Below are 27,755 nucleotides of genomic sequence, written 5' to 3'. Positions count from 1 at the left end.
AGCAACATGAAATGATTCAGTCAAACTGAACTGGTGATATCAATAATCAGATTTCCCCCTAGTTTAACTGGGTGATATGCTATGCATTTTGAATTAAAACACCCCTGAGAACAAGCTCTGGATTTATTTAAACAAAAATTATAACCGGTCTTTAGACTTCAAGTCCTAGTTGTCTGTTGAATGAAAGCTGAGCTAGTCATCTTGATATGTGTACGTATCAAGATGGCACCCACCACTGTGAAAACCGCCCAACACTGATCCCTCCCTCCTGCTGCATACCTGACCCCCACCCCAGCTGTTCCTGGGGTCCCCTGCAGCAGGAGGGGAGGAGCTTACGTTACATAAGAACATAAGAAAGGCCCTGCTGGATCAGACCAAGGTCCATCAAGTCCAACAGTCTGTTCACACAGTGGCCAACCAGGTGCCTCTAGGAAGTCCACAAACAAGACAACTGCAGCAGCACCATCCTGCCTGTGTTCCAAAGCACCTAATATAACAGGCATGCTCCTCTGATCCTGGAGAGAATAAGTATGCATCATGAATAGTATCCATTTTTACTAATAGCCATGAATACCCCTCTCCTCCATGAACATGTCCACTCCCCTCTTAAAGCCTTCCAAGTTGGCAGCCATCACTACATCCTGGGGCAGGGAGTTCCACAATTTAACTATGTGTTGTGTGAAGAAATACGTTCTGCTAAAGAAATCCCCTCTGTCTGCAGAAATGTTTTTCTAGATCCAACCTGTCATGTATTCATACGCACTTGGCCTCTTTTTCTTGCTCTCTTCGACTTCGCACTGAACAGCTTGCTTATGTATTTGAGCTGTATCTGCCATTCAATCCATTGGGGATGTGTGAGTATATATTTAATGCTTTTTGCCTGGTTTTTACCCAAACATTGACTATTGCTTAATCTGTCACAAATGTGGGAGGAAGAGGCTGGCTGCATTATCATCCTCCCAGTCTGTAAATGAGGTAATATAATCCCCGTACAGCAGATGGAGTCCATCTCCCTTTTCGTCAAAAGTAGACAGCCCCTTCTAATTGTGAGAACTCATCTGACCAGAAATACAACATTGCTACTTTAAAATTATGTTTGCCTTTTATTTACTTGAGCCCCACATCCACTTACCTATGCCCACATGTGCTTCTAAGATCATACTGACGTCGTTTGCTCCATCACCAACTGCTAACGTGATGGGGTGCTCCTTTGACCATTTAATTAATTTTACAATCTGAAAGGGGAAAAAAGCCCACTAGTCTTATTTTTGAAACAATCTTTGCTCTTTCTTCCTAACTTGTGTTATTTTGGTCAATATGCCATTTGCTAGGTATCAGGGTTCACCCGTGTGGTGCCTGTAGGCACCATGGCACTTGCCAACACCTTTTCTTGTGCCCGCCAGGTGTTTTTAGGAATTAGGTGGGGCCAGGAAGGGCTTTTGCCCAGCAAGGCTTCTGATTGGCTGTGCAGAGTTTTTAAAATGTTGCTTTGCCAGCAGCAGCTGCCAGCACAGCACAAGGATCTACACAGTGTTACTGAAGTTAAACTGTGGCAATCATTTTGTGGCTGGCTCCGCCTCCTGTGGCAGAGGTGAAAGACAGGTAAATAAAACAGATCTTTGGGCCTGCTCACATATTACTTTCCAGATATAATTTTTTTTTCACACTGTCCCTGTGTTCTTGTTGTTGCACAGAAAACAGTAAGTAAACCTATTTATACTAAATTTATTTGAGCAAGTTATCTTCATAATTTCTCAGCAGTAAATCTCCAATCTTTCTGAGGCCTGGACGGTGGTTAGGGTTGCCAGGTTCCTCTTTGCCACCGGCGGGAGGTTTTTGGGGCGGAGCCTGAGTAGAGAAGGGCTTAGGGAGGGGAGGGACTTTAATGCCATAGAGTCTATTGGATGGAGATCAATTGTAATAGCATGAGCTCTCTGGTAGTTGGCAACCCTACTGGTGGGAGGAGATACCTCATTCAACAGACACTGTAAAGTGCAATTCATTTAGGTTTTTTTTTCAATTAGAGGGAAAAGGCATGCTAGATTGACATTAATGAACCAGTCAGACCAAAGGTTTGTTTTCTTATCTACTCTCTCTTTTATCCCTTTCTTCATTTTTATTCACAATATCAGTTGATTATATAGCCCTAATCAGTCAGGAAAAAAATAGAATAATTTCTACCATATAGCTAGTCTTCTTTCTTTTTAAGTTTCCGAATGGTTACTGTTCAGACTAACAATGATCAGCTGAAAATACGGCAATTTTCTTTAGTAAAAATATGCTCATTTTTCAGTGTTGCATCAATCCTAGCACTAGCTTGAAATATGCATAAATCAGTGGCACAGCAGGATACCATTTTAATGTACCATTAACTAATTGCCCTCTTATGGAAATTCTTTCTTCCTTGTTTTTAATTTTTCATTCTGTTACCAATCATGGGAATGTGAGTGTTTTAAACTTTCCAGCCTTACAACATGTTATATAATGATTTTCAATATTTGTACAAATATACATTTAATCAGATAATTAAAGAAATGAAACACAAACCTGTGCTTTCTGCAAAGGAGCCATACGACAGCATAAAACTGCACTGCAGTTCCTACATATTTCAAGAAAGATCTCTCTGTAGTTACCGGAGCTCCCATCTTCCCGTGGCTTCATTATTAATGATAATGCTGCTCCATCAATAATTAAACCATAATCTTGCATTTCAGCTGAAAGCCTGCCGAATGACAAAAATATGCACAAAATGAAACTTTGTTCTGCAATTTAACCAGTTCCGTTTTTACATAGCCACTTTAATAGGTACATGAAATTAAGAGAGCGATCAGATACTTAAAATATCAAGTCAGATGAAAAAAGTAACTCAACAGGGATGACTTATTTCTGCCTCCCACTATTACAGTGGAAAAGGAACTTTACCACTAAGACAACATTCCTCAGTTTTGTGGGTAACCTTCGAAAGGCAAAACATCTATCAATTTTCACTCATTTCACATGATCTAAAAGAGTTTCCCAAATCTTTTGAGTCATGGAGCACTTTTCAGGAGAGAAATTCGTCATGGAGCACTAATTTTCACCTAGCACCCATATACTAAACCGAATGACAGTAGTATTTTTATTTCCAATCTCTTCATGGAGCACCAGGAGATGTTTTGCAGAACACCAAGTGCTCCTTGGAGCACAGTTTGGAAACCTCTGATCTAAAGTATTTTTCATCTTTGAAAATGATTGTATATGACAGGGGATGGGGGCCACGGAAGAGGCAAAAGGCAAAGTAAAGAAGCCAGAAGTGAACAACTACAGCTACCTATAAGTGATTTGGTGGCCAGAGATTTCTGAGAAACATGCAGGAAAAGAAGGGGATTTTAAACTTCTAGGTAACAGCAGCTTGTTAGCATGACTGCCATGCTGAATTTGTGTGATGGGCGTCCATGGAATAGTCTAACAAATCAAATCAAGAAGTGAAGAAGGGCAACTGTATACACAAGCTGCAGAATCCCTGGCAAGGGGATTTAGGACTTCACCTGTGACAAATCCAAGTGAGCTACCACAGCTGGGAAGCAGACTAGGTCACCTGAAGATTCCATGGGCTAGAAAATCATGCAAAGGTTATACAGGTTATAGTGCATTGTATAGGATGCAAATTATTCTAGATTTTAACAGCTTTAAAAAATATGGGTTGAATTCAAGCTCTCACAATTGGAGGAAGTTTGCAAAATACCGGTCTTTCCTGCCTTCCCCCAACATCTGCCAATAAGCCATTACCGACAGAATGTGCAGCACTAGACTGTATGCCTACAGTGGAATTAAGCTGGAGGTGTGCCTTAGCTTAACTGCACCTATCGCTCAAAATAAACATATATGAGTACTAAGAGGGAGAAGTACGGAAATGGAAAAAGGCATTTGGAAAAATGAATAGGAAGCTCACAAAAACACACACACAAATGCATGCTAACACCACCAGTCAGTAACATTTGCTATAATGACACAATGACCTAATAAAACTTCATAGACATTCAGCTCAGAGAGCTATACATTCTGGCTAAAGAACCTAGACAACAAACTTGGTTTGGTTGCTGGTTTATCACTGAACCAATGCCAAAAAGTAATCAAAATTTACATGTGAGTTGGAACTTATACTTTCTACATACCCTGAGAAAGTATCTCTTGTTAAGCTGCCGCTGTGCCTTAGGACAGTTTTGCTTAACTCAAACAATACATCGTGCAAACTCTGCTCTTCTATTTTCTTTGTTGTCAGCTCGAGTATTTGGGTGTTTCTTCTGAACAGTTTACAGGCGTAGCACGTTGCGGCGGCCGTCTCCATTTTGTCCCCCGTCAAAACCCACACCTTAATGCCAGCTTTTTGCAGGGCTTCAATGGTATCAGCAGCTTTCTCCTGTAGACTGAGAGATACCAGTTGGAAACGTGTATTGGCAGACTTGAAATAAAAAATGTAGGGGACCTGAAAACTGTAAAAATCCTCATCCATAAGTTGCATTCTCTACCATTAAAAAGTATAATCAGGGGACAAGAAGATCATTGTAGGTTGTGTGTGTATATAGTTCTCATTATAAGACTTCAAATTTCACTCTTATTTATTAAAGGGGTTGAACTGTTCCATTGTAGGTATACAAAACAAGATTTTTAAGAAATTGCCACAGGGGTCCAATTCAGGCAGGGAACCAGTGTGGTGTAATGGTTAAGAGCGGTGGTTTGGAGAAGTGGACTCAGATCTGGAGAACCGAGTTTGATTTCCCACTCCTCCACATGAGCAGCGCAGGCTAATCCGGTGAACTGGATTTGTTTCCCCACTCCTACACACAAAGCCAGCTGGGTGACCTTGGGCAAGATACAGTTCTATTAAGAGCTCTCTCAGCTCCACCTACCTCATAGGGTGTCTACTGTGGGGAGGAGAAGGGAAGGTGATTGTAAGTCGGTTTGATTCTCCCTTAAGTGGTAGAGAAAGTCAGCATATAAAAACCAACTCTTCTTCTTCTAAATAACACCTTCTCCCAAGGCTGTTTCAAATCAGGAAAACAGCAGAGGGGGTAATGCTGAAGGTCCCCCTTCCCTGAAGCTGTGGTCCCAAGTCAAATCAGGCCCTGGTGGTGCTTCAGAATTGATGGCCCACTAAGAACACACAGCTGCTGTTTGGCTGCAAGTCCTTGTTGCGATCAGGTGCTCCAAGTAACGCCTAGTTTGGGTCTTAAAAGTAATCCTGGAAATGGATCTGCTTTTAGACCCTCAGTTGTAGACAGGTATTCTTTCAGCATGGGATGATTCAGTGCTGTTCTGGAGACAGGGGATCCAGCCAGTCTTGTATGCTTTGGTAACCCATTAGACGTGACTACTGTATATTAATTAAGATCAGCTAGTATACCAGGTACCACCAACGATAAGCGCTTACACCACAGGGCTCTTCCTCAAGGGAAATCTGCCTCGCTCATTTTGTTGAGGATATTCAGCGATTATATATAAAACAACCCCCTTTCTACAGTGATTGAAGTTCTTAAGTTAATCCTGTCTAGCTGCTACTCATTGTGATGTTAGTTTTAAATCTATTTTATATGACATTTTATATTACTATACTTTGTCTGTAAGCTGCTTTTTTGACCAGCGAGAAATCACTTCCTTCAGAAGCAGAATAGCAGTGCATAAATTTAAATATAAGCAAACAAAAAATAACTTCGGCTACCACACCATCAGCTGCTGTGAAGAGCTTTTTCTTCACACAAAGAAGTTTCCGGAAATGGAGAAAAGTTTATCAAGTAATAAACTTATCACGTGGTAAGCAGCCAATGGGACTGATCACATGAAGAAGCTTAACACATCATTATACAGTAGTGAACTTAACAAAAGAAGTGAACTAACCGGTCTTCCACAGCTGTGGCGCCAAGAAGGATAAGGCCCGTTTCTATCTCCTCATAAGCTTCCGCAAGTTTCTTTTCCCGGTCTCTCAGCGCCAGCTTTGCCTCCTGCAGATATTTCTGCATACTCTCATATTCTTCATAGGTGAACTTCTTATAAGCAACACACAATGTCCGCAGACCCTCCTAAAGAAAATCGTATTAAAAGCACAGGAATGTGTTTACTGAATTCCACCACCACCAAAGGTACTTGAAGAGCCAGTATGATTGAGTCGGGCTGATATGGACCTAGGTTCAAATTCTCACTCTGCCATGACCTGCTGGCTTGTTACTTCCATGTACACAATCATTGCAGTTCCTCAGTGGAATAGCATTTCTGTTTAAGGAAGACACAGACGTTGCCAATTTCCTCCTCTCACACTGCAGACTCCTTGTTCCCCCACCCAACAATGTTCTTGAGGGTTTCATTTTAGGGAGCTAGTGGCTTGCAGCGGAGGAAGAAGGAAAGTCACACTCAGTGAAATCCACAGATGTCATAATCTCCAATCCTGATCTACCTCCCAGGGTTGGTATGTAGATAAAATGGGGGAAAGGACCATACACACTGTCCTGAATTCCTTGGAGAAATGGTGAGATAAAAATGTAAATAAAATTAGTTTTTATATCTTGACTTCAGACTAGGAAGCAAGTTTATCACCTACCCTGAGCATGACAATACTGTGTTTGATTGATTGATTTTATTATTACGGCAATAGCCAGATAAGATACAAAACTTTTCAAATACTGTGTTTGAAAAAAGTTTAAAAGAAAGTCATAGTTGAAGGAGGTACATTATCCTACTTTGCAAAAGTTACTCCTAACATGTTCCTAATGCTAAGTACATGGAGTCCCTTAACAGGTACATGATAGAGGGGAAATGGAAATCAACACAATGGCTGTTGCCTGAATTGCACACTTTCTTTACACACTAACAGTTTTTGCAACTTTTGGCCTTCAGAGGCAAGAACACAATTAATGCTTGCCGAACAATGGATCTTACCACAGCGTTTCGTTCAACTCTTGATCGAATCTGTTCTATTTTGCCTTCTTTAACTCTAGGAAATATAGAAGAATCTGCTCCTTTACAAAACAGTAATATTTCACCTGAAAATGTAAGCAAAACAAACATTTAAATACAGGGCAATACTTAAATAAAACATCCCCTGCCCAATACAGAAATCTTCCTAAATATCCATTCATCTATTTTAAAAACAACATCTACTTTAATTGATTTTTAGAATTAAATGCCAAGCATAGGGTTGAACCCTAACTTCTGTAAGCAAAAGAAATTTCACAAAAGGGATGTCAGCTAACTTTGTTTTCTTTCCTCAGTCCCTTGTGCTCTCGAATTACTCTTGAAGGTCAGAGGCTCTTGGAAATAGCATGGGACACAGGATGGACTGCTGTAGTGAGGAACGGGGGAACTGATGAAAACTGCTCCCTCACTTGTATGAGTTCTTCTGCAAATGGTACAGCAACTCATGCAAGAGTGTATGGATGTGGGAAAATCCAACGATTCTCCCAATTCAACTGCAGCTGCCTATGCCACATGCTGCAATGTTTCCGAGGTCCCCTATTTTCCAAGTGGAAGAAAAAAGGAGGGGAATAAAACCCAACCTCAAACAAAAACTGGGTACCCAAGGTTGGGTGAAAGGAAAATATATATAAGTCTATGTATAAATACTAAAAGTATAATTTATTAGAAGCGCTATATAAAAGTTAAAATTATTTAAAAGCATTAAAATAGCACAATGGCATTTCCTGAGGTTGATAACTGTAACCACATACCAAACGCGTTTCGGCCTATGGGGCCTTCATCAGTGGTTAATTAAAACCCTTTGTAAACCTGCACACATTTACAGAAATACATTAATGAATACAAATACAAACAGTATTGACCGTTTTACTAGGTTGATACCTGCACACATAGTATTTGAGAGACTTATACTAACCAGCATTACAACAAGAACCTATTATACCAGATGTTTGAGTAATTTAGAATTTACAACATATACACATGCCTGGTTGGGTTTGAACTGTTTGTATTTGTATTCATTAATGTATTTCTGTAAATGTGTGCAGGTTTACAAAGGGTTTTAATTAATCACTGATGGAGGCCCCATAGGCCGAAACATGTTTGGTATGTGGTTACAGTTATCAACCTCAAGAAATGCCATTGTGCTATTTTAATGCTTTTAAATAATTTTAACTTTTATATAGCGCTTCTAATAAATTATACTTTCAGTATTTATACATAGACTTATATATATTTTCCTTTCACCAACCTTGGGTACCCACCCCTATTTTCCAAGAACAGCTACAGGAGATGGAAAGCAGGCAACTAAAATCCCTTCCTCAAGTTCACCTTCACTTACTGGCATGGCTTGAGCCCATAATATTTAAGACATCAAAGGAAAACCCATTGACAACAAGAGTCAAGAAACAGTTAATTATGTTGAGTTGAATTTCAGAATTAAAGCGAACAATTTTCAAAAGGCCTTTAAAAAAATCTACCTTTTGCTGATTTAACAATTACACTCATCCGTCTCCTCACTGAATCAAAACTAAGGACCTCCAACAATTCAAACCTGAAGGAGAAAAACCAAAACCAAAAAAAGTTTAATATATTGTTAAAGGTATACTTGAATCCATCTGTGAGAAGTAAAATTTGCTCTCCTTGAAACTTTAAAGTCCAAACCTGGCAAAATTCTAGATGATCAGCACATTAAACTATATCATCAAAGTGTTTTTTGCAAATGAAAATTACAGACGTCAATGATTAAAAACTGGGTTGTTCTTGATGGGTTTTTTTTTGGTGGTGTGCTTTTAGTACAACATCATACTGAAACAATTACTCACTTTTCAATGTCATTTTCTCGATTTAAGATTTCCATAAAATTGTCCTTCAGTCTTAAATATGTGTAGCCAAGTCTGAAAATTGATTGACAGATGCATATCAGAGGTTATACAACTAATGTATGCAACATACTGAACTGTGTAATTGATTGTGCATGCCAGAAATGACCTTTTTTAGTTCATTTGAAGGGTGCAAAAATTATTTGCTCAGGCTGTTTCAGGACATTGCTTTTTTCTTGTCTTTTGCCTCAGAGTTTTGAGAATAGTCATCCCATATAAGCTTTCTCACTCAGTTTTACTTCATCAAAATCTTTCTTCTTATTACACTTCTACCCAACAAACATGTATTGCTTCCTCCTCAACAAAATGAATACATCTCCAAAGGCACACCTATAGAACCATCACTCAAATCCCTTCACCATCTGCTCAGGAATTGGGGTTTCCTTCCAATAAAATACATAGGAAAATCATTTCATGTTCTGTCTAGCTAGAAAACACACTCAAAACTAGTCTCATCCCTCTTTATTTTAATTGTAGTGATTGACCCATCTAAAAGTAGGAATTACAAAATTCTAATATGGAGGATTTCTCTGTAGGAACCTTAGATCTCCCCCATATGACTGCTCTTCAGCTCAGACCCTATCTAGGAAAGATCCAATGATGGGGTTCCCTCTCTCAATATTTTTTCTTAGTGTTTGCATAAACTATGAACATGAGGGGGAAATATTTTATTTGTAAATCTCATTGGTGTACACATATGAAACCCTGAGATTCAGGAACCCAGGAAAAGCACACTTGTACTTTGCAACACAGAACCAAAAATAGGGTTATGAAAACATAACAAATATTTTTCAACAAAAGTACGCACTCTTCCACACCTATAGCTATTAATAACAGGCTCTGTCTTCAGAGTAATGCCTCCCACAGAACCTGACTCTCAGCCTTCCAACCTCTCCCATCTTCTCTCTGTTTCCTGTGTTTTTTAAAGTCCATCTTCCCCTCAGTTTCTCCCTGACATCAGAGATCTCTTCACAAACTTCCAGTGGCTATTCTTGGATATACAGTACAAGATGAAATAAGAGTCTATTTTGACACAGGTTGGGACAGTAAGATACCAGTAAGACACATACCTCTGAATCCCTTCAACTAAAGCAACTTCATCGGGGGATGAGGAGATATACACTGAAGACCTTCCTGAGAGATGAGCTTTCTTTAATCCATCCACATTGTCATCCTCCTTCACTTGAACAGTGTGACACAAACACAGTGCTCGGAAAAAGAGCTCTTCCCTCTCCTAATAAATAAAAAAGGAACAGTGCTGGTACAAATTTTTAATTCTAAGCACCAATATTAAATATTTTCTATTTGAAAAAATGCTGTTTAATGATTAATTGTAAGCAACTAGCTTGCATTTTTAAAGGGTGTCCAATACAATTTAGAAACCTGCAAAACATCATTATTATTTATTAGATTTCTTTATTAGATTTAAATAATATTAAATAATATTTATTAAATTTCTAGATTAATATTAGATATTATTATTATTTATTAGATTTCTACCTCCCTCTCCCCAACCTGAAGGTCGTATCTGAAGAATTTTTGGAATGACAATTTATTTTTCAATCTGTGTCTTTTTTTGTATTCTGTATCAGGACTCCAGTTCCAGTGCAAAAGAGTGCCTGTCTGCTAATAAGCATTTAGGCATAACTTGCTTATAACTTTTGGCGTTTCTTCAAAGCGACCATTAAACTATAGAGTAACAACATGAGAACACACAGGAAAGTGTGAAATCAATGAATAAGAGAAGATCTTATAGAAGAATATGAATCACAAATGAATAAAAAATGTGTGTTTCTATCTTTGCCTTTGCACACCGGCAGACTCTCTGTCAATTGGGCTATCTAGGAATCTGCCAAATAATTTGTTTAGGGGTAAGGAACTGTGTCTGGCCAAGAAGAAAGGTCTTAGAAAGGTTGAAATGGTCAAGAATTCTTGATAGTCTGATAGCACTGGAAAAGATGGAATACTCTCTCCCCAGAAAGAGGTGTGCATTTCCTTTTGGCATCACCACATAGTTCAAGATGGTCCCTACATTCCAAATCTGTAAGTATCTGTTTTATTGCTGAAGGGAGGTCTGAGGGAAAACTTGGATAGGAAATATGTAAACTTTAAAGTCTTTCCCCTATTGTCTTTGTCCAAGAGGACACAAAAGGGTCAAGCTCAGTCCATTTTAAAAGACCACGAAGAAAGTCCTGATCTAATAGAAAAAAATCTGAATTTCACCACAGCTTTCCATGCTAACAGGGAGAATGGAGCCAAGACCAGCCTCTAAACATGTTAAGAGTTTTAGATACAATTAGGCACTTGAAAGATGGCACGTAAAAATTTTGATTGCATAGATTCAATTTTAGATGAAAGTACAAGAAACCAAAGTGGGGCTCCATAAAGCAGGTAAGACATAATTTTTACCTTATAGACTTCCAGAGCTAATGGAATAGATTGCCCTCCTGAATGATAAAAGAATCTCATAACTGCAGCTAGATGTGCTTTAGTAGACTCGAGAAGATGAAAATAATGAGATTTCCACTTATTGGAAGAGGCGAAATAAAAGCCTAAGTAACTGAAGTTCTACACTTGCTCTATCCTATGCCAGTGATTTACTTTCTGTTGTAATGGATATTTCTGAAAACACATGATTTTTGATTTAGCATAATTAATAGTAAGCAGATTGTCATGACAGTATGGAGCAAAAGTTTGGAGAACATGTCATAATCCCACCCTCTAGCAGGAAAGAAGAGCTGCATCATTTGCATAAAGTAAAATTGGTATTGAATGAGCAGCCAAGCTGGGAGTAAGGAAATAATTTGCTTGCAATTTATTGGGTAAATCATAAAGATAGAGGTTGAATAGATCATGGGCCAGGATACATTCCTGTCTACCTCCTTTTGTAAACGACACGTTTTGAGAAATTACCAGTTATGGGACATCTTACTCTCCAGTACGAATACGAAGCATTTATTGGCATTAGTTATACAAACACTAGCATCTATATAAACATGAGAAAAACAGTTTAGGATCACCTCCATAAAATTAACACTAAAACAGCTTTAAGTGCATTAGAAGTTACTCACTTCACAGCCCTAAAATTGACTCATGAGTTGCACAAGCTTTCACGGCATCTAACTCTCATGGTAGTTGAGGTGTGCAAAGAAACAATCAGATGTAATAATTGTTTAGGAATTCCCAACTGGTTTAATTTATTTCAAAGCCTTGTGAGGGAGATGTTATCAAAGGCCGCTTCAAGATCCATAAAAGTAGTAAACAATGTCCCCTTAGGATATGGTGTATATTTATCGGCAAGAAAGAAGAGCACGTATGCATGAGGTAATGTAGATGAACCTTTTTTCTTAAAACCTGAGCAAAATACAAGTACTCTAAACCTCTAAACTCTAATATACTAAACTCTAATATACTAATAGTATTGTCAATAAAGGAAGCCAAAGCCCTCAATTTGCAAGATCTGAGCAAGGCTGTCAAAGATAGGACAATTTGGAGGACATTGATCCATAGTGTCGCCGTGAGTCGGAAGCAACTTGACGGCACTTCACATACACACACAAACACACAGTCAATATTAAAAATAAAGGGAATAAAGAAATCCTATCAATAAGATAAATATGTGAATCTGTCACTTTCTACTAAATTACTCTATCTCACTGGATCTAATGCTCCGACACTCCCACACTCTTGCTCCGACTGCCTAAATTACTACCAGAAGTCACCACTCCCACACCCTCAACACACTAGCTACTTACTAACCTAAACAAACAGCGATTTAGTTGTGGGGGGGGGGAGAAAAAGAGGGAAAAGAAAAGGAGGGAAATACTTCTCAACCACCTTCCTTTGGTCACAAGAAGCTCAGCGTTTCCCATGATAGTTTGTAATAACAACAATCACCGGCTATCAGAAAAGAAGGCACTGCGTAAGGTGACAATTAACAAAAGAAAGCTAAAATTAAACCAAGAAGAAGACTCAGTTTCAGTCAGGGTTCATCATAGTACAGCCCTAAAACACAGCTTTAAAATCAGAGCTCAGATGTGAAGACATGAAGTAACAAGAAAAATTCCTCCAAGTGTAGGTCAAGGAACAAGCGTGAGCCTCTCCTACCTGGTAGGGCTTCTGCACTAGAAGGTGTGTCTTCCAAACAGCTTGCTATTTTTTAAAAAATTAGTCACTCTTTTTATTAGCTCTTAGGCTGGTGCTTATTGTAATACTAAGGACTCATGACTTGTAAAACTGGATTACTTCTTAAAAGCCTCAATCCAACCAGCCAGGTTCAGGGCTTTTAATAAAGATATATTTCCTGTCCCTTTAATTCAATGCTTATGGGCGCACATGATAAATATACATTGTTAATTGAGTATGTAAACTGTGTGGCAGCCACTTTGATAGCATTCTTTAACACACAATTTAAGGGTGTTTTCTTGTGTATGTAGCTGGAAAAACAGAGACAGCAACATCCAAGCACCTTTTTTCTGTTGGCTCGATGAATGCTTGCTATAAGACCGCAAACAGTGATGTGAATCTTAAAACCTGAGCAAAATACAGAATTTATTATGTTGAATAAAAATGCCCACATGTATTCAACTTGATACCTTTTTCACTCAGCACAAGTCTGAGGTTCCCTTCTCAATTTTCTTTCTTGGCACTGCCTCTTTTCCTGTTTGTTTTGCATCTTTGCTAGCCCCCCTGGGTCTATCTGGGAAACCAACCCAGAGATGAAGCTAATGAGCCGCTAACACGGGTGGTGCTCTATGTAGACTCAGGCTGCTTGAAACAAATTAGAAGAACTCAGCTGAAACACCTTACGTATGATGCCTTAGTGAAACAGACTGGGGGGGGGGGGGGGTTGCTCCAGGAACAGTAAATAGTGGTCACAGGCATGAGACTTTAGGACCACGGTTCCAAGGATGAAAATTAATCCTTTTCAATAAGATAAGTATTATTGGTAGTTCCGCTTTTTGAAAAAAATTCTATAGTTTTTGCCTTATATGATATATACAACTGACATCCAGTTAAGGATATGCGGACACAATCAGGTGTTTTAGGCACGGCTGACATTTCAGTGTTATCATTTTGTACCTTTAATAACGAGAACAAATTGGCAAATACTGCTTTCTTAAAACCCTGCTGCACTGGGACAGGACAAGGTTCACCTGCTGAAATTCTTTTCTCTACTGGCGAGTAAAAGAACGCTTTTGTTGCAAAGCTGGGCATCTCTGAAAATGAACCTTATGAACCCATTTATCGGTTCTATTCCAGAAGCTCAGCAGCACAGACAGATCCCTCCTGTGTGAATGAACGGAGGGACTCTTTCATGTTGGGGACAGCTCTGTGTGCACCTTTCATTGTGTGCACAGAGCCATCTGAAGATAGAAAGTGAACAAAAAAACCTCTTTGCTTTCATGCAGTAGCAGAAAAAGGCATGCAGTGCCACAACAGAATTTGCTGGGCTCAGCGCAAAATACAGAAGCAATCCCTTCCCCCAGTCTGATCTGCCAGCCATACACTGCTCTGAGCTTCTAAAATAGAATAGAAATGTAAGCATGAAAAGGAAGACAGGGAAAGAAACATCATATATGTATAAACACATAAATATGTACAACAGGTCAGAGTTTCCAAGCTTGCCAGTTGCTTCATAGCCACAGCTATTCCACAAATATGCAGCCAAGAACCGCATTGAGGCTGGGGGGCTGTAGTTCCTCCTGGAAATGGAGGCCACTGCAGGGGCCACATGTCTCAGCTGCTTCCTCCCAACAGTTGCATGGCTGGGTGGTTTCTGTCACCCCTGCTTGCTGGCCAGCCTATTGCTGGCTGGGGCAGACTGCTGTGGAGGCTGGGCAGTGCCGGGTGATGACATAGGCTCACAGGCATCGCCTGGTCTCCTGGGGCTGTTTAAACCCCCTCGCCCGGCCATTTGGCCTTGCTTCTTTTCACTGCAGACCTGCCATCCCTCCCTATATTTATGGTTTGTTAAGTTTCTCTTTTCACAGTTTGGTGGATTTTGTCATTGGGCTGGATCCAATATGGGGAAGATGCGCCTGCGAGCCAGACTTCCCCCTTTTGGGGACCCCCATAAGGGATATTGGGGTCGAGTCCTACCACAGATGCCCAGCTCAGGGGCTGTTGTGTGGCTCCACTCTCAGGTGGAAAAGGAACAACTCAGAGATTTATGTCCTAGTGGAACCATTGGTTCACCACTCTGGTTACCCTCCCCAACATTAGGGTTGGGGAATGTCTCATCGGCCAATAAGGTATTACCTGATGCCTGGATCCCTATTCCTTGCTAATGCTCCCATCTGCTGTAACCAATAAACTGTGGCCTTTTGTTTTCCATTTTGTTGCATGGTGTTTTATTTCTTTGATCATTCCAGGGCAGAACCACTTATGTCCCAGGTCCACAAACTGGCATTTTTTATTTTTATTTAGTTTTTTAAAAAATAAAATAAAAATAAAAGCTTACATAGACTCTGGGAATGTTAGATGCTGGTATAGCCCCCCTCCCCCTAAGTTCCCAAACCACCCCACTCTCTCTGGGTATGCCTAGCCAACAAATAAGTCTAGATTTCAGTTCCATCCTGATATGCCATCTGTCAGATCACTGGGAAAAGGCAATGTTGGAAAAATAATGACTTATAACAAGAGCTACAATGAGAATCAGTAACGACAGCATAAGCTTTGGCATATTAAGTTTTATATTGTAAGTCCACTTATCTTCAAGAGCTGGTTTAGAGACCAGACTGTGAGCTACATCACTAAATATTAGAAGTAACAGTTCTGACATCATCATGAAGCAGGAATGCCCTTAATACAAAAGCCACTTTAACTAAAAACTGCAAAACCCTATGTGTTCAATAACTCTACCACCACCAATATTATTCAATCAGCATTTAATTTAAGAAGATAAGGCTTCCTACTTTGCTGCTTCCTCCAGGGGAAGAATCAATCATATCAATTCCAACACAATCGTTGAGGATTTGGCCGTTGCAGATGACATGAGGAACGTAAATATGCCCCTCAATACAGCATTCAATGAACTCCATATTGTTCTCAGTCAATGTCCCTGTTTTATCTGTGAAGACGTATTCAACCTGAGGAGCAACATACAGAATAAGAAATGACTGAAATAACAGTGACAGACCTTGAGATTATTTCTGTAAAACTTAGGGCTAAATGTGAAATCTATCTGAAGATACTGCAAGGGCCCAACCCTGATCTGACTACAGCATGGAACTTGTATTCCCCACCCCAAATGTCTTTTTTAGTGCCAAACAGCTGTGTGGGAGCCCCCAGGCACAAGGACACCATCACTTTTAGTTTGGCCTTTATTTCCTGGCTTGTAAAGAGGGGCTGTGGCTCAGTGGTAGAGTCTCTGCTTGGCATGCAGAAGGTTCCAGGTTCAATCCCCAGCATCTCCAGTTAAAGGGACAAGGCAAGTAGGTGATGTGAAAGATCCCTGCCTGAGACCCTGTGGGGCCGCTGCCGGTCTGAGTAGATAAGACTGACTTTGATGGACCAAGGGTCTGATTCAGTATGAGGCAGCTTCATGTGTTCAACAATGGTTCTCAAATTCTTTAACTAAATTTACTGTACTTTTTAGGACTAACATGTAAAGTAACTCCCTGCTCCTTTATGCCTCCCTGGCATAACACACACAAATCTCACATCAGTTAACAATTAAAAAGTTTATATTTAATAGCCAGTTTCGGAAGTTGTATGACATCCACATGATAATTACCTGCCCTAACTCTTCATTGAGGTCAGAGGTATTCACAAGAGGTCCTTCACCTGTTTCCTCATCAAACATTTCTTCGTCCCAAGTGAGAAAATAAGAACCAAGAAACTTCTGCATTTCTACTGTGACATACATAGATACAGGAATGATGTAGTTGAAAAGGACCATGAAGGCAAGAAAATCTGTAAACGCTGTAATAAACTGACAAGGGGGGGCAACAAAGCAATAAAAATGATTATGATACGGCATAAACTATATTTTAGACATCTATAACAGTCAAATAGACCCAGCTAAGAATTATTATTGAGTCCTTTTATGTCCCACCATAAAATCCATCTGCTTTTATTATTGTCACATTTGGCTGTCAGAGCTCGGTATGCAATATTAATCTTCAAGTTCATGTTACAATTACTAAGTTACTTCTTACCTCGGAAAGAAATAATTACAGCAGCTTGCATACGTATAGCCTCCTAGTGGAAGAAAGCTCACCCATCCCTATTAGATTGGTATAAAGGATCTGCAACATTCCATTGCTTATTAAAAATAATTTCTTACAGAAGAGCCAGAATCAATTCACAAATGGATAAATTTATTGGAAAATGGGGAATGTTTGTGATGTAATGGAATATTGAATACCATGATAGTTCTTGTTTTAAGCTTGAACCCCTTGGTTTGAAATAATATAAAGGAAGCTTATGGTAATGCTTTGGTATATAAACTTTGTTTGTAATGATTTGAGGACCTTGGGTTGTAATCCATTGATCCACTTTTTTCTTTATTGATGTTATTTAACTGTTGATGTTTTAGTTGTGTATAAGTAAACTATTTTATTTTATTGTGCACTAATAATTATGTTAATTTTAATACATACATAGTATAATAACAATACCTACTCTTTTGTCTTTGCTTTTAAATCCTGTAATCTGCCTTGAGTCTCAGTGAAAAAGGTGGACTATAAACAAGGCAAATAAAATAAAATAAATAAAACAATACCCCCAATCCAGCACAGGAGACATAGATACAGAAAACGACAGATGGATGAGAATCACATGCAAACTGGATGAGTGTGTGCCACCCAAAGTTGTGTGGGAAAGGAAGAACATCTCCTCTCTCAAATACACTGTCAATCAGCGTGTGCTGTCATGCATTAAAACTGCAGTTATTCTTCATACCACGTTTCTTTTTCTTTCCACTTCTGTTTTCTGATTATACCAAGGCTCATCACGATATGGTTCATTTTGCCAAACATACTTCAGAACGGTATTTATTAGTGCTTTACTGATCAGAATGCAGAGGTATACAATAAGAAATACATTCATGGATCTGAAACAAATCAGAAAAACATTCAGGATTAGCCAAACAACAAAGCTTTATGACATTGTGCTTCTCACAGCCTGAGATTTTTCTCAATGTAAATCAAACAAATACAATAAGATATCTTTTGGAGAGAACCATTAACAATATTAACTGGGAATAGGGGAAAGGATTAAAGTGTATGTTATGGCACAGGTGGTCAGTGCTAGTGATGAACTATGCAATTTTTTTCCAGCAAATGGGCTAGTAGTAAATCACTTTTTGATTACATCAATATATTATACATTGATCAGCCCATATTTCAAACAGCAAAATCCCTTTACAACTTGATCTGTAACTCTGATATAACATTATCTGCTTGATTCCATGCTTGTATAATAACAACTGATACAGGCTGGAGAACGGTGAAAAAGATAATCCGGAGTCCAGTCCCAAAGTTGGCATCCAATCAAGGTTGCAACGCTGATAGCACCGGGTTGGGCTACAGGCTTCTGTCTACGAACTCCAAGCCGTAATTGTTTTGAATAATATACAGCAGTTGGACTGTGTTCTAATAGACTTTTTGGTTGCAGTTCAACCTATTTAGTAAGATGTTAGACTGTGAATGTCCGAAGAGTGAGCTTTTGACAAATGTTTGAATTGTTTGAAGAATTTGGAATGTATGATATATTGATATAATTAAAAAGTGATTTACTACTAGCTCATGTGCTAGAAATTTTTTTCATTCTTTTGAATTAGCGGCGTAGGTTTTTTTCTTGTGTGATATTATCTTTAAACTATGGCTAAGTGCTGAACTATGGCCAGCTTGTGCATTTGTTTTCAATAGATGGACAAATATAGAGCACTGTTCCCCAAAGTGACGCTTGCCCCATGTTTCAGTAAAGTGGGCAATTCCCTTGCCTGGTGGAACTCGTGGTTGGTAGGCAGATTCCACCTTGAAGCAGCCATTGCTGGAGAAATAAGTAGGCTGAGAGTGTCCCTGATGTGCAGGCTTCATCCTAGGATGGAAGTAAATGCGGCTCTCCAATGATTGATGGCAATCATGAATGTGGCTCTCTGTGTGAGTACTACTCTACATGTCATTGGTTTAACCAGATGTAATCAACTAATACTTCTGTGATGATAGGGAAAATACTGGCTGTCCACTTACCATGTCCAAAATGGTACTGTTTGTATACACGTTTCTGTCTCATGCATATATGCATTTAAAAATGTGTGTTTATATTAGGGTTGCTCGGTCCCTCTTCACCACTGGTGGGAGGTTTTTGGGTTGGAGCCTGAGGAGGACGGGGTTTGGGGAGGGGAGGGACTTCAATGCCATAGAGTCCAATTGCCAGAGCGTCCATTTTCTCCAGGTGAACGGATCTCTATCAGCTGGAGATCAGTTGTAATAGCAGGAGATCTCCAGGTAGTACCTGGAGGTTGGCAGCCCTAGTTTATATGTTTATCACCTCTGACGTCTGAGGCTTGAGACCCTCCCATTTTATCCTTACAACCCCCCTGTAAAGTAGGTTGGGCTAAGAGGTAAGAACTGGCTTAAGCACATCCTAGAGCTTCATGACCGAGCAAAAATGTGATCCTAGGTTTTCCTGATCTGCAAAATATTTGCATCTTGATACTTCCAGCAACACAACAGTGAAAGAGTAAACTGCGAGCTCCTCTTTCAATGTTGTGTTAAATTAAAAAAAAACCATGGTTTTGGAAATGAACAACACATGTCTGAAGTTTCATTAGAAATAACATTTTGTCTGAACAGAACACTGTTAACTTCTTCCTACAGGCTCGCCCAGCGTTGGTGAAGCACTGTGCCTTCTAGACTAGAGAGAGGCAATAGTTTTGGTTATTTTTAGAGAGCTGAAGGCAGCCTGAAAAGGAGACTAATGTTAACAGGGCACTCTTTTCTTTCTTGCTTTAGATAAACAGAAGGACAAGAACAACCTGGCCGCCCACTACTATGGAAACTCTCTCTCAAACAAACTCTTTTTAAAAGTTTAATCTGTCTCTAGTTTTAATGTTTTCTGGCTGTGGGGCTATGTTGCTAAATGCACAATCTAAGATAAGAATAACTCTTTCCTTCACTTTCCCCTGCCATTATACTCAGCAAAAGGGAAGAGGGAGGAGCTTCCAGGCTTCATAGCAGGAGGCATGTGCCCTGGAATTCTTTTCTCCCTCTGTTAAGTGATCTGCATTTTTGGCATAGGCAGCTGGTCACCAGACTAGACTATTTACCAAGTGGTTGCTTATGCTAAAGTGTCCACATAATTACATGGGCAGCCAAGACATCCACAACAGCTCTCCACATGGCAAGGATAATTTTGACCAGGCATCCACATTTTAGTAGAAATCCCGGAGCATGAGGAAATGATGTCCTTGCCCAGTGGTTAGGGATGACAAATTCTTCATTGTGTACAGTTAGGAGCATGGCAGGCGCTTAAACATTACATTCTAATAGATGTACACCTAAAGAGGTAAAGTGGAAAACAAACACATCTGCGAACTCATACACCATGCAAGTACGCTTGACAGAGTTTTTTTTTAATCAGATGCACCTTCCTGTTCAATGAACCTGCATTATTTATAACACAAACTCATGTTTGTACAAAGATCAAAATAACAAGAATGTTTTCAGAATTCGTTAAAGCTAGAAAATGTAAAACAGACTACTGCACCCAAATTCTCAACAACAAATAAAAGACAAAAATTTATTCTGGGCTGGAGATGCATATAGTTGTTATTGACAACAAGTTAATATAAATTTTATTTCATCTCATTTTTTTCAAAATTCAAGGGAAGTCATCCCTTTCTAAGCATCTCAATCATGTATAAGAATATATTTAAAAGCAGCTTTACTTTTCTACAGCAGATCGTTTCTGAGATTTTGACTGGTAGTTCAATGCCATTTTGGTTTCCATGCCAGTGTATATAGCAACACCTGTAACAAAACAAACCAACACTGTTTCATCAAAAAAACACGTGTGTTCACATTAACCAAGGAGTACAAATGTACTTTAATTAAATCACAATTGTGGGCTTTGTTCCAGTGAGCTCATTAATGAGAACTGTATGTATTGACTAGCAGGGCTGAACTGAAATATTCTATGAAAGTTTTTGGCCACACTGGAAAAAAAAACACCCCTTTTAGCAAAAATAAATAAATAATTGGACTGCTCTGAAATGTTTTGGTAGCATTCATTCATTCAGAAGGAGGGTGGCGTTGACTCAGGATGCCCTAGCTCTTGATCAGCAGCATAGGTATAAAGCCAAATGATTGGCGCTGTAATTTCATGACATGCCTGCATTTCCTGTTATCCCCAACTGGCTTGGATCAGCCTTGTGACTAGTTCTAGGAAGAATATGACCCTAAAAAATGGCACCAAACATCGGCAGAGAAAATGGCAGCAAATAGAACAAAAAATTGTTATAGCTTTATTCAGGAACATGTTGGCACACTGAAAATGCTACTTCTACCTCAATTTTTTAAAACGTAAACATTTGAACAGCCCTATTCCATACAGCTTTTCTAATGTTTATTTGTTTAGTTAGTTATTCTTTCGACTTCTATCCCGGCCTTTCCCAACCAAGTCAGGCTCAGGCCGGCTCACAACAAATTCCAACAACAATTAAAATCACACTTTCTTTTGAACAGAAGATCCTTGCTACTAGATCAGAAGATGTTTCTGAATCTAATTGTGCAAATCTTTTTGTGTACTTCTCTACATTGAGGCTATTACTGTTTTTATACTATTAGTATAAGTACAATATTTACCGAAGATTTTTTCTGTGTTCTTTAAAGTAGCTCCTCTAAGAAGCAGATTTTCAGATCCCAATGGCCTGCAAAGGTAAAATTGGCAAACGTTTGACAGTTATCTCCAAAGGGTAAAGGGTTAAGGGTAGTGGTTTAAAAATTCACATAAAACATAGAATGAACAAGGTGAGGATCAGAATTTTTTTCTACCTTTCTCATTTTTATTAAATTATAACCCTTTGTTTTATAAGATATTTGTTTCGTTTGTAGGTAGGTTTGATGTTTTCAAATGCCTAAAATTAAGGTCTTAAACTCTTATACATATCTAGATCAGCAGTCCAGTTTTTAAAAATGTCATAGACTACCTCTGCCAAACCTAAATTCCAAGGCACAGATGGAGACCACCACCCATACACCCTGCACTTAAGTGTATAAATATAAAATCTAGGATTAGTTAGATGTAAATTCAACTTAACTCAATGGGATTATTCCCAAGTAAAGTGTGTGCAGGGTTATAGCCAAGACATGCAACCCAACCCTATGAATTCTTACGTGAAAGAAAGCCCCACTGTGTTTAATGGGGCTTCCTTTCAATCAAGTGACCATACCATCACAACCTTAACCATGTTGAAATCATCAATTTTGTGCCATTCCCAGTCACCTGTGCATTATGTCATCCAGAGCCTAAGATCAGAAATTTGCTTTAGGAAGCCTCAATTTAAGTTTCACTTAGCGTTAAGTGTACTGTCATGTGTTTCAGATATTTTAATTGGAATTCAACACAATTTCCATTTTTATTTCACACTGATGTGAACACATGTAAAAACGGATTAGTGTTTGATATAAATGCTGTAAGCAAACTGATGCTTATACAACCAAGGACCACAAAAAAGGATGACAAAAGTAATATAGATGTGGTAGTCATGCATTTCAAAACTGTTAGCAGATCTTAAAGTATGACCTGTAGTGATGTGTCTGAAGATGCAGGGCCTGCTTTAGGGATAAGCAACATGCAGAACTGCATAGTTGCACATTATAGTTAGGGAACTGTCGGAAATACCTTTGTTGTTGGTCAGAAAACATGTAAAACATATCACACATACTCCATACTCACAAGCATCAATCTTGTAAGCCTAAAAGCCACCTTGATATGCTTTATGTTTGTTCACTGTCTTTCCTCCCTCCCAGTGTTCACTCTTTTGTCAAATCTAACACTAATGCTTTACTGTCTCAAGACAGATTATGTATGAGCATAATCCTTTGTTTCCCATATGGATCATGCTCCAACTGCCTTTCCACCTGAACTACACCACCTTCATCTTGCTAGCTTTCCTTTTTCACACCTAATTCCTCTCAACTATACCCCAAACTCTGCTGCCAAAATCATGCAATTATCTTCCTCTACAGAAGCCATGCAACATCCCTCCTCTTCCATCCTACATCCTGCACATATTTCTTGGCTCAGCTTATAAACTCACTAGCTTGAACCAGCCTTCCACGCCCCCCCCCCAAGTCGCAGCTGACCTATGGCGGCCCCGTAAGGTTTTCAAGGCAACAGACAAACACAGGTGGCTTGTTGTTGCCTTCCCCTGCATAATGACCCTGGTATTCCTTAGTGGTCTCTCATCCAATTACTAACCCTACTTAGCTTCCAAGATCTGATGAGTTCAGGCTAGCCTGGACTATCCAGGACAGGGCATTCCAGCTTATTTCCTCCATTAATCCTCATCAGCAGCCATCACACCTGCAGCTCTTCAGCTCTCAAGTTCTCCAAAATTTCCAATGTTTTAAACAACTCTTCTCATTTTCCTATACTCCTCCTTCTGTTCTTTCAAACTCCTTCTCAAAACAAGCATGTCAGTTTCCATCCATGCATGGAACTAACCACCCTTTGTATTTAAGCCACATCCAACACTGTGACTTGGTCTCCTGCTGACTTTATCTTCTCCCTGACATTCAGTTACGCTATCACAGTCTTACACTGTTATAAGTAAGCTCTGCAGTTGGTACAAACCTGAAACTGCTTACTGAATGGTCTTTCTGGTTAAAGACTGATTAAATATAAGAACAGCTTTACTTATGAATACTTAAGGCAGGGGAAAATACTTATTTATAAATATAACTGGTCCCCCATTCTAAAATAAAAATTTCCCAAGGTCACATACAAAACGCACACATGCAATGAAGCATTAAAACCAGATATAAAAATAAAACCACGATGATAATCCCTAACACATAAAAAGGAAACACCATTTGGACTACATATGGATAATACAAATCTTTCTTCAGTATCTCAAGACAGATTATGTATAAGCACGAGTGATCGTAACAGAAGATCTTAAGAGCATTAGTGCTTTCAAATTAGAGAGTTTTACAAAGAGCGGCTGGCCAGATACAGAGGCAGCTGATTACGTTCTAAGAAGTACACATTACATGCAGCAAAAACAGACTTCTTTTATGGTTGCATGTACTTTGGAGGATGAGATAATAATAAGTTATGCCATATGGTATTTGGGGCAAAATCAGGACACGGTTCTTTATCAGTAGATAAACTAGGTCGTATTTAGCTATCAGCTTTTAATTCTTCAATGGAAGCCATCTGGAATTTTCTCATGAAATTATCCCAGCCATATGCAACTGAGTATTTCATGTGCCAAGGACAGCTATATGACCCTCATATATTGAACTCTTCCCTCATAGTGATAAAGCAAAGACGTGGGACCAAAAAGGTAAACGCATCAGACCCTTCTGGTACTCTAGACATCTCAAGGTGGTGAAATACCCCTGCTAAGTATGTCCCTTACAATATTCACACCCACTCTTCATTTCTACTACACTTCCGTTTTTCCGGAATGGAAGTGTGTTGTGTTTCCAACTGCAACGCAACAGAGTAAAAAACAGGTAAAGTGATAGATGAACCCCCATGAAAGTAGCTGATCAAAATGGTAAATTTAAATCCTGAAATACTGTTTTTGAAACATTCATTGTGAACATATCCAATTCAATTTTTCAGCCATCTGAGACTTTTAGAAGATGCCATGAATACCAAAAAATCTAAAATGGATACAGTACTCCAAGGCAGGCAAAATCCCTGTGATCGTACAGCTGGTCTACGCATGCAGGTGGTAAAATTCTGATGTGGCAGAATGGACCGAATCACTTCAGACAACAGGTTTAAAAACCTCAATTTTTTTAATGCTTATCCATCTAAAACCTCTCTGCAAATAAAACTTAAAACATCAGGGAGAAATATTGTTGAAGGCTTTCACGGTCAGAGTTCATCAGTTCTTGTAGGTTATCCAGGCTGTGTGACCGTGGTCTTGGTATTTTCTTTCCTGACGTTTCGCCAGCAGCTGTGGCAGGCATCTTCAGAGGAGTAACACTGAAGAGACAGAGACACTGTCCTTCAGTGTTACTCCTCTGAAGATGCCTGCCACAGCTGCTGGCAAAATGTCAGGAAAGAAAATACCAAGACCACGGTCACACAGCCCGGATAACCTACAAGAACTGATCAGGGAGAAAGTTTATAGTTAGCCCTTTGTATGCTATACTACAGTGAGGGAAAAAAGTATTTGATCCCCTGCTAAATTTGCCCATTTGCCCTCTGACGAAGAAATGACCAGTCCATAATTTTAATGGTAGGTTTATTGTAGCTGTGAGAGACAGAATAACAATAGGAAAACCCCCAGAAACCCAGAAGACAAAAGTCAGAGATTGATGTGCATTATAATGAGTGAAATAAGTATTTGATCCCCTATCAACCAGCCAGGTTAGGGTTAGGGTTAGGGTTCTACTGTCGACAGAAGCAATCAATCCATCAGATTCCAAACTAGCCACCATGACCAAGACCAAAGAGCTGTCCAAGGATGTCAGGGACAAGATTATAGACCTGCACAAGGCTGGACTGGGCTACAAGACTATTGCCAAGCAGCTTGATCATGAGAACTGTGATGAAGCAGCCCAGAACTACACGGGGGGAACTTGTCAATGATCTCAGGGCATCTGGGACCATAGTCACCATGAAAACAGTTGGTAACACACTACGCTGTGAAGGACTGAGATCTTGCAGAGCCCGCAAGGTCCCCTTGCTCAAGACAGCACATGCACAGGCCCGTCTGCAGTTTGCCAATGCACATCTGAATGACCCAGAGGAGAACTGAGTGAAAGTGTTGTGGTCAGATGAGACCAAAATCGAGCTCTTTGGCATCAACTCAACTCGCCGTGTTTGGAGGAGGAATGCTGCCTACGACCCCAAGAACATCCCCACCGTCCAACATGGAGGGGGACATATTATGCTTTGGGGGTGTTTTTCTGCTAAGGGGACAGGACACCTTCACCGCATTGAAGGGACGATGGACAGGACCACGTATCGTCAACTCTTGGGTGAGCACCTCCTTCCCTCAGCCAGGGCATTGAAAATGGGTCGAGGATGGGTATTCCAGCATGACAATGACCCAAAACGCACGGCCAAGGCAACAAAGGAGTGGCTCAAGAAGAAGCACAGGTCCTGGAGTGGCCTAGCCAGTCTCCAGACCTTAATCCCATCGAAAATCTGTGGAGGGAGCTGAAGGTTCGAGTAGCTACACATCAGCCTCGAAATCTTACTGACTTGGAGAGGATCTGCAAAGAGGAGTGGGACAAAATACCTCCTGAGATGTGTGCAAACCTGGTGGTCACCTACAAGAAACGTCTGACCTCTGTAATTGCCAACAAGGGTTTTGCCACCAAGTACTAAGTCATCTTTTGCAAAGGGATCAAATAATTATTTCACTCATTATAATGCACATCAATCTCTGACTTTTGTCTTCTGGGTTTCTGGGGGTTTTCCTGTTGTTATTCTGTCTCTCACAGCTACAATAAACCTACCATTAAAATTATGGACTGGTCATTTCTTCGTCAGAGGGCAAACGGGCAAATTCAGCAGGGGATCAAATACTTTTTTCCCTCACTGTAGCTTTCTACTAAGAGAATGATTAACGTTGGGGAACTCTAAAAATATGTAATCCCTCACTGCAGGGGTTTCAAGTCCACCACTGCAGCATTCTACCACCTCTTCCTGCTGCATGCATAGACCAGGCTTTAGTGTAATCTTGAAATGAATCTTATTACTTTCCAGATTTAAATCAAGTGATGAGTGCGCATCCCAAGAAAACTACAGCCTGCTGGTGAGGGGGGGAAATTGGGCTGAGTCCAAACTTCTCTTCTGCAAGCAAGGTGCATTTCTGCTCAGGTGTGGAGATATTCTGGCAATGCCCCCTTCTCGCTGCAGACACCCATGATGTGCCACATTGTACCCTAACGGTACACAAAGCCCAACAGGCTGCATTTTGAGAAGCTTCATAAGCTGCAGCAAGAAGGCAGAGTTCAACCTCAAGTCTTTTGCCATTCATCTGTGAACTCAAATCATTTTTCTGGCTTAAATGGTGACATTAATCCCTCCAGAATTCATGACCATGAGGAACCCTCCCTCATTCCTGATATATTATTGAATTTTATCCCCACCCCAGTATTTAATATGAATGAAAATCTGAGGATAGAGTTGGTCTGGATATACATATAATATTTATTTTACTGGAAGCAAGTGAATCAGATCTACGTTGAGTTGACCGTTCACATTAAAAATACACATCTTACGGCTGGTGCAAATATAATGTTCCCATTCTTAATTTCTTACAGTGCAATCCTGAGAACATTTTCCAGAAAGTAAGTCACTCTGAGTAGACCAGTAGGATTCTGAGTAGACCTGTTTAGGATTGAGCTGTTGATCATGTTTAGGAAATGGGACTATGACTGAATCCCACCCCCTTTCGTGAAGTACTAATTTTCACTGCTAAATCTGAACAAGATCCAGAATACATCAACTTAAAAAAAAAAACATTGTTCCCTGTGTGCAGTTGAAATCTCCGTTTCGAACCCAAATCTTTTGACAAACTAAAGGAACTGAGATATTCCTATACAATGAGCACAAAGTGAAGAATAAAATAATCTTAAGAAGTGTATAATTTGCATGTGTTTTTTAAAAGGTCACTGTCCTACCTTGCAGTAGGCTCACTTTGGTTATGGTAAACATTTATCCGGCCAACAAACCTGCAAAGGAAAAGCATATTAGGAAATATGTGTGTCTGCAGAAAAACAC

General features: G+C 39.6%; 2 protein-coding genes across 4 annotated transcripts in view; one reads left to right on the top strand and one right to left on the bottom strand.

The window, feature by feature from the left end:
• ATP11A (ATPase phospholipid transporting 11A) overlaps positions 1 to 27,755 on the bottom strand; it is a 112,654-nt gene that overhangs the window by 21,080 nt on the left and 63,819 nt on the right. For all 3 annotated transcript variants that reach the window (XM_056861999.1, XM_056862000.1, XM_056862002.1), the window contains exons 8-21: positions 27,656 to 27,706; positions 21,641 to 21,705; positions 20,725 to 20,806; positions 17,733 to 17,883; positions 16,564 to 16,761; positions 15,743 to 15,916; positions 9,896 to 10,059; positions 8,769 to 8,840; positions 8,424 to 8,497; positions 6,910 to 7,013; positions 5,875 to 6,056; positions 4,155 to 4,406; positions 2,548 to 2,722; positions 1,133 to 1,235 (exon numbers count right to left, since the gene is read on the bottom strand). In XM_056861999.1, coding sequence (XP_056717977.1) covers positions 1,133 to 1,235; positions 2,548 to 2,722; positions 4,155 to 4,406; positions 5,875 to 6,056; positions 6,910 to 7,013; positions 8,424 to 8,497; positions 8,769 to 8,840; positions 9,896 to 10,059; positions 15,743 to 15,916; positions 16,564 to 16,761; positions 17,733 to 17,883; positions 20,725 to 20,806; positions 21,641 to 21,705; positions 27,656 to 27,706 — 1,847 coding nt within the window. The remainder of the gene's footprint in view (positions 1 to 1,132; positions 1,236 to 2,547; positions 2,723 to 4,154; positions 4,407 to 5,874; positions 6,057 to 6,909; positions 7,014 to 8,423; positions 8,498 to 8,768; positions 8,841 to 9,895; positions 10,060 to 15,742; positions 15,917 to 16,563; positions 16,762 to 17,732; positions 17,884 to 20,724; positions 20,807 to 21,640; positions 21,706 to 27,655; positions 27,707 to 27,755) is intronic.
• The window catches only part of PCID2 (PCI domain containing 2), a 279,698-nt gene that overhangs the window by 247,656 nt on the left and 4,287 nt on the right, over positions 1 to 27,755 (top strand). The gene's annotated exons all lie outside the window — the stretch shown is intronic.

The sequence above is a fragment of the Euleptes europaea genome, chromosome 16, assembly GCF_029931775.1.
Source record: "Euleptes europaea isolate rEulEur1 chromosome 16, rEulEur1.hap1, whole genome shotgun sequence".
Taxonomy (NCBI): Eukaryota; Metazoa; Chordata; class Lepidosauria; order Squamata; family Sphaerodactylidae; genus Euleptes; species Euleptes europaea.
Note: the sequence above shows the minus strand (reverse complement) of the source record. Positions and strands in the feature narration are given on the sequence as shown.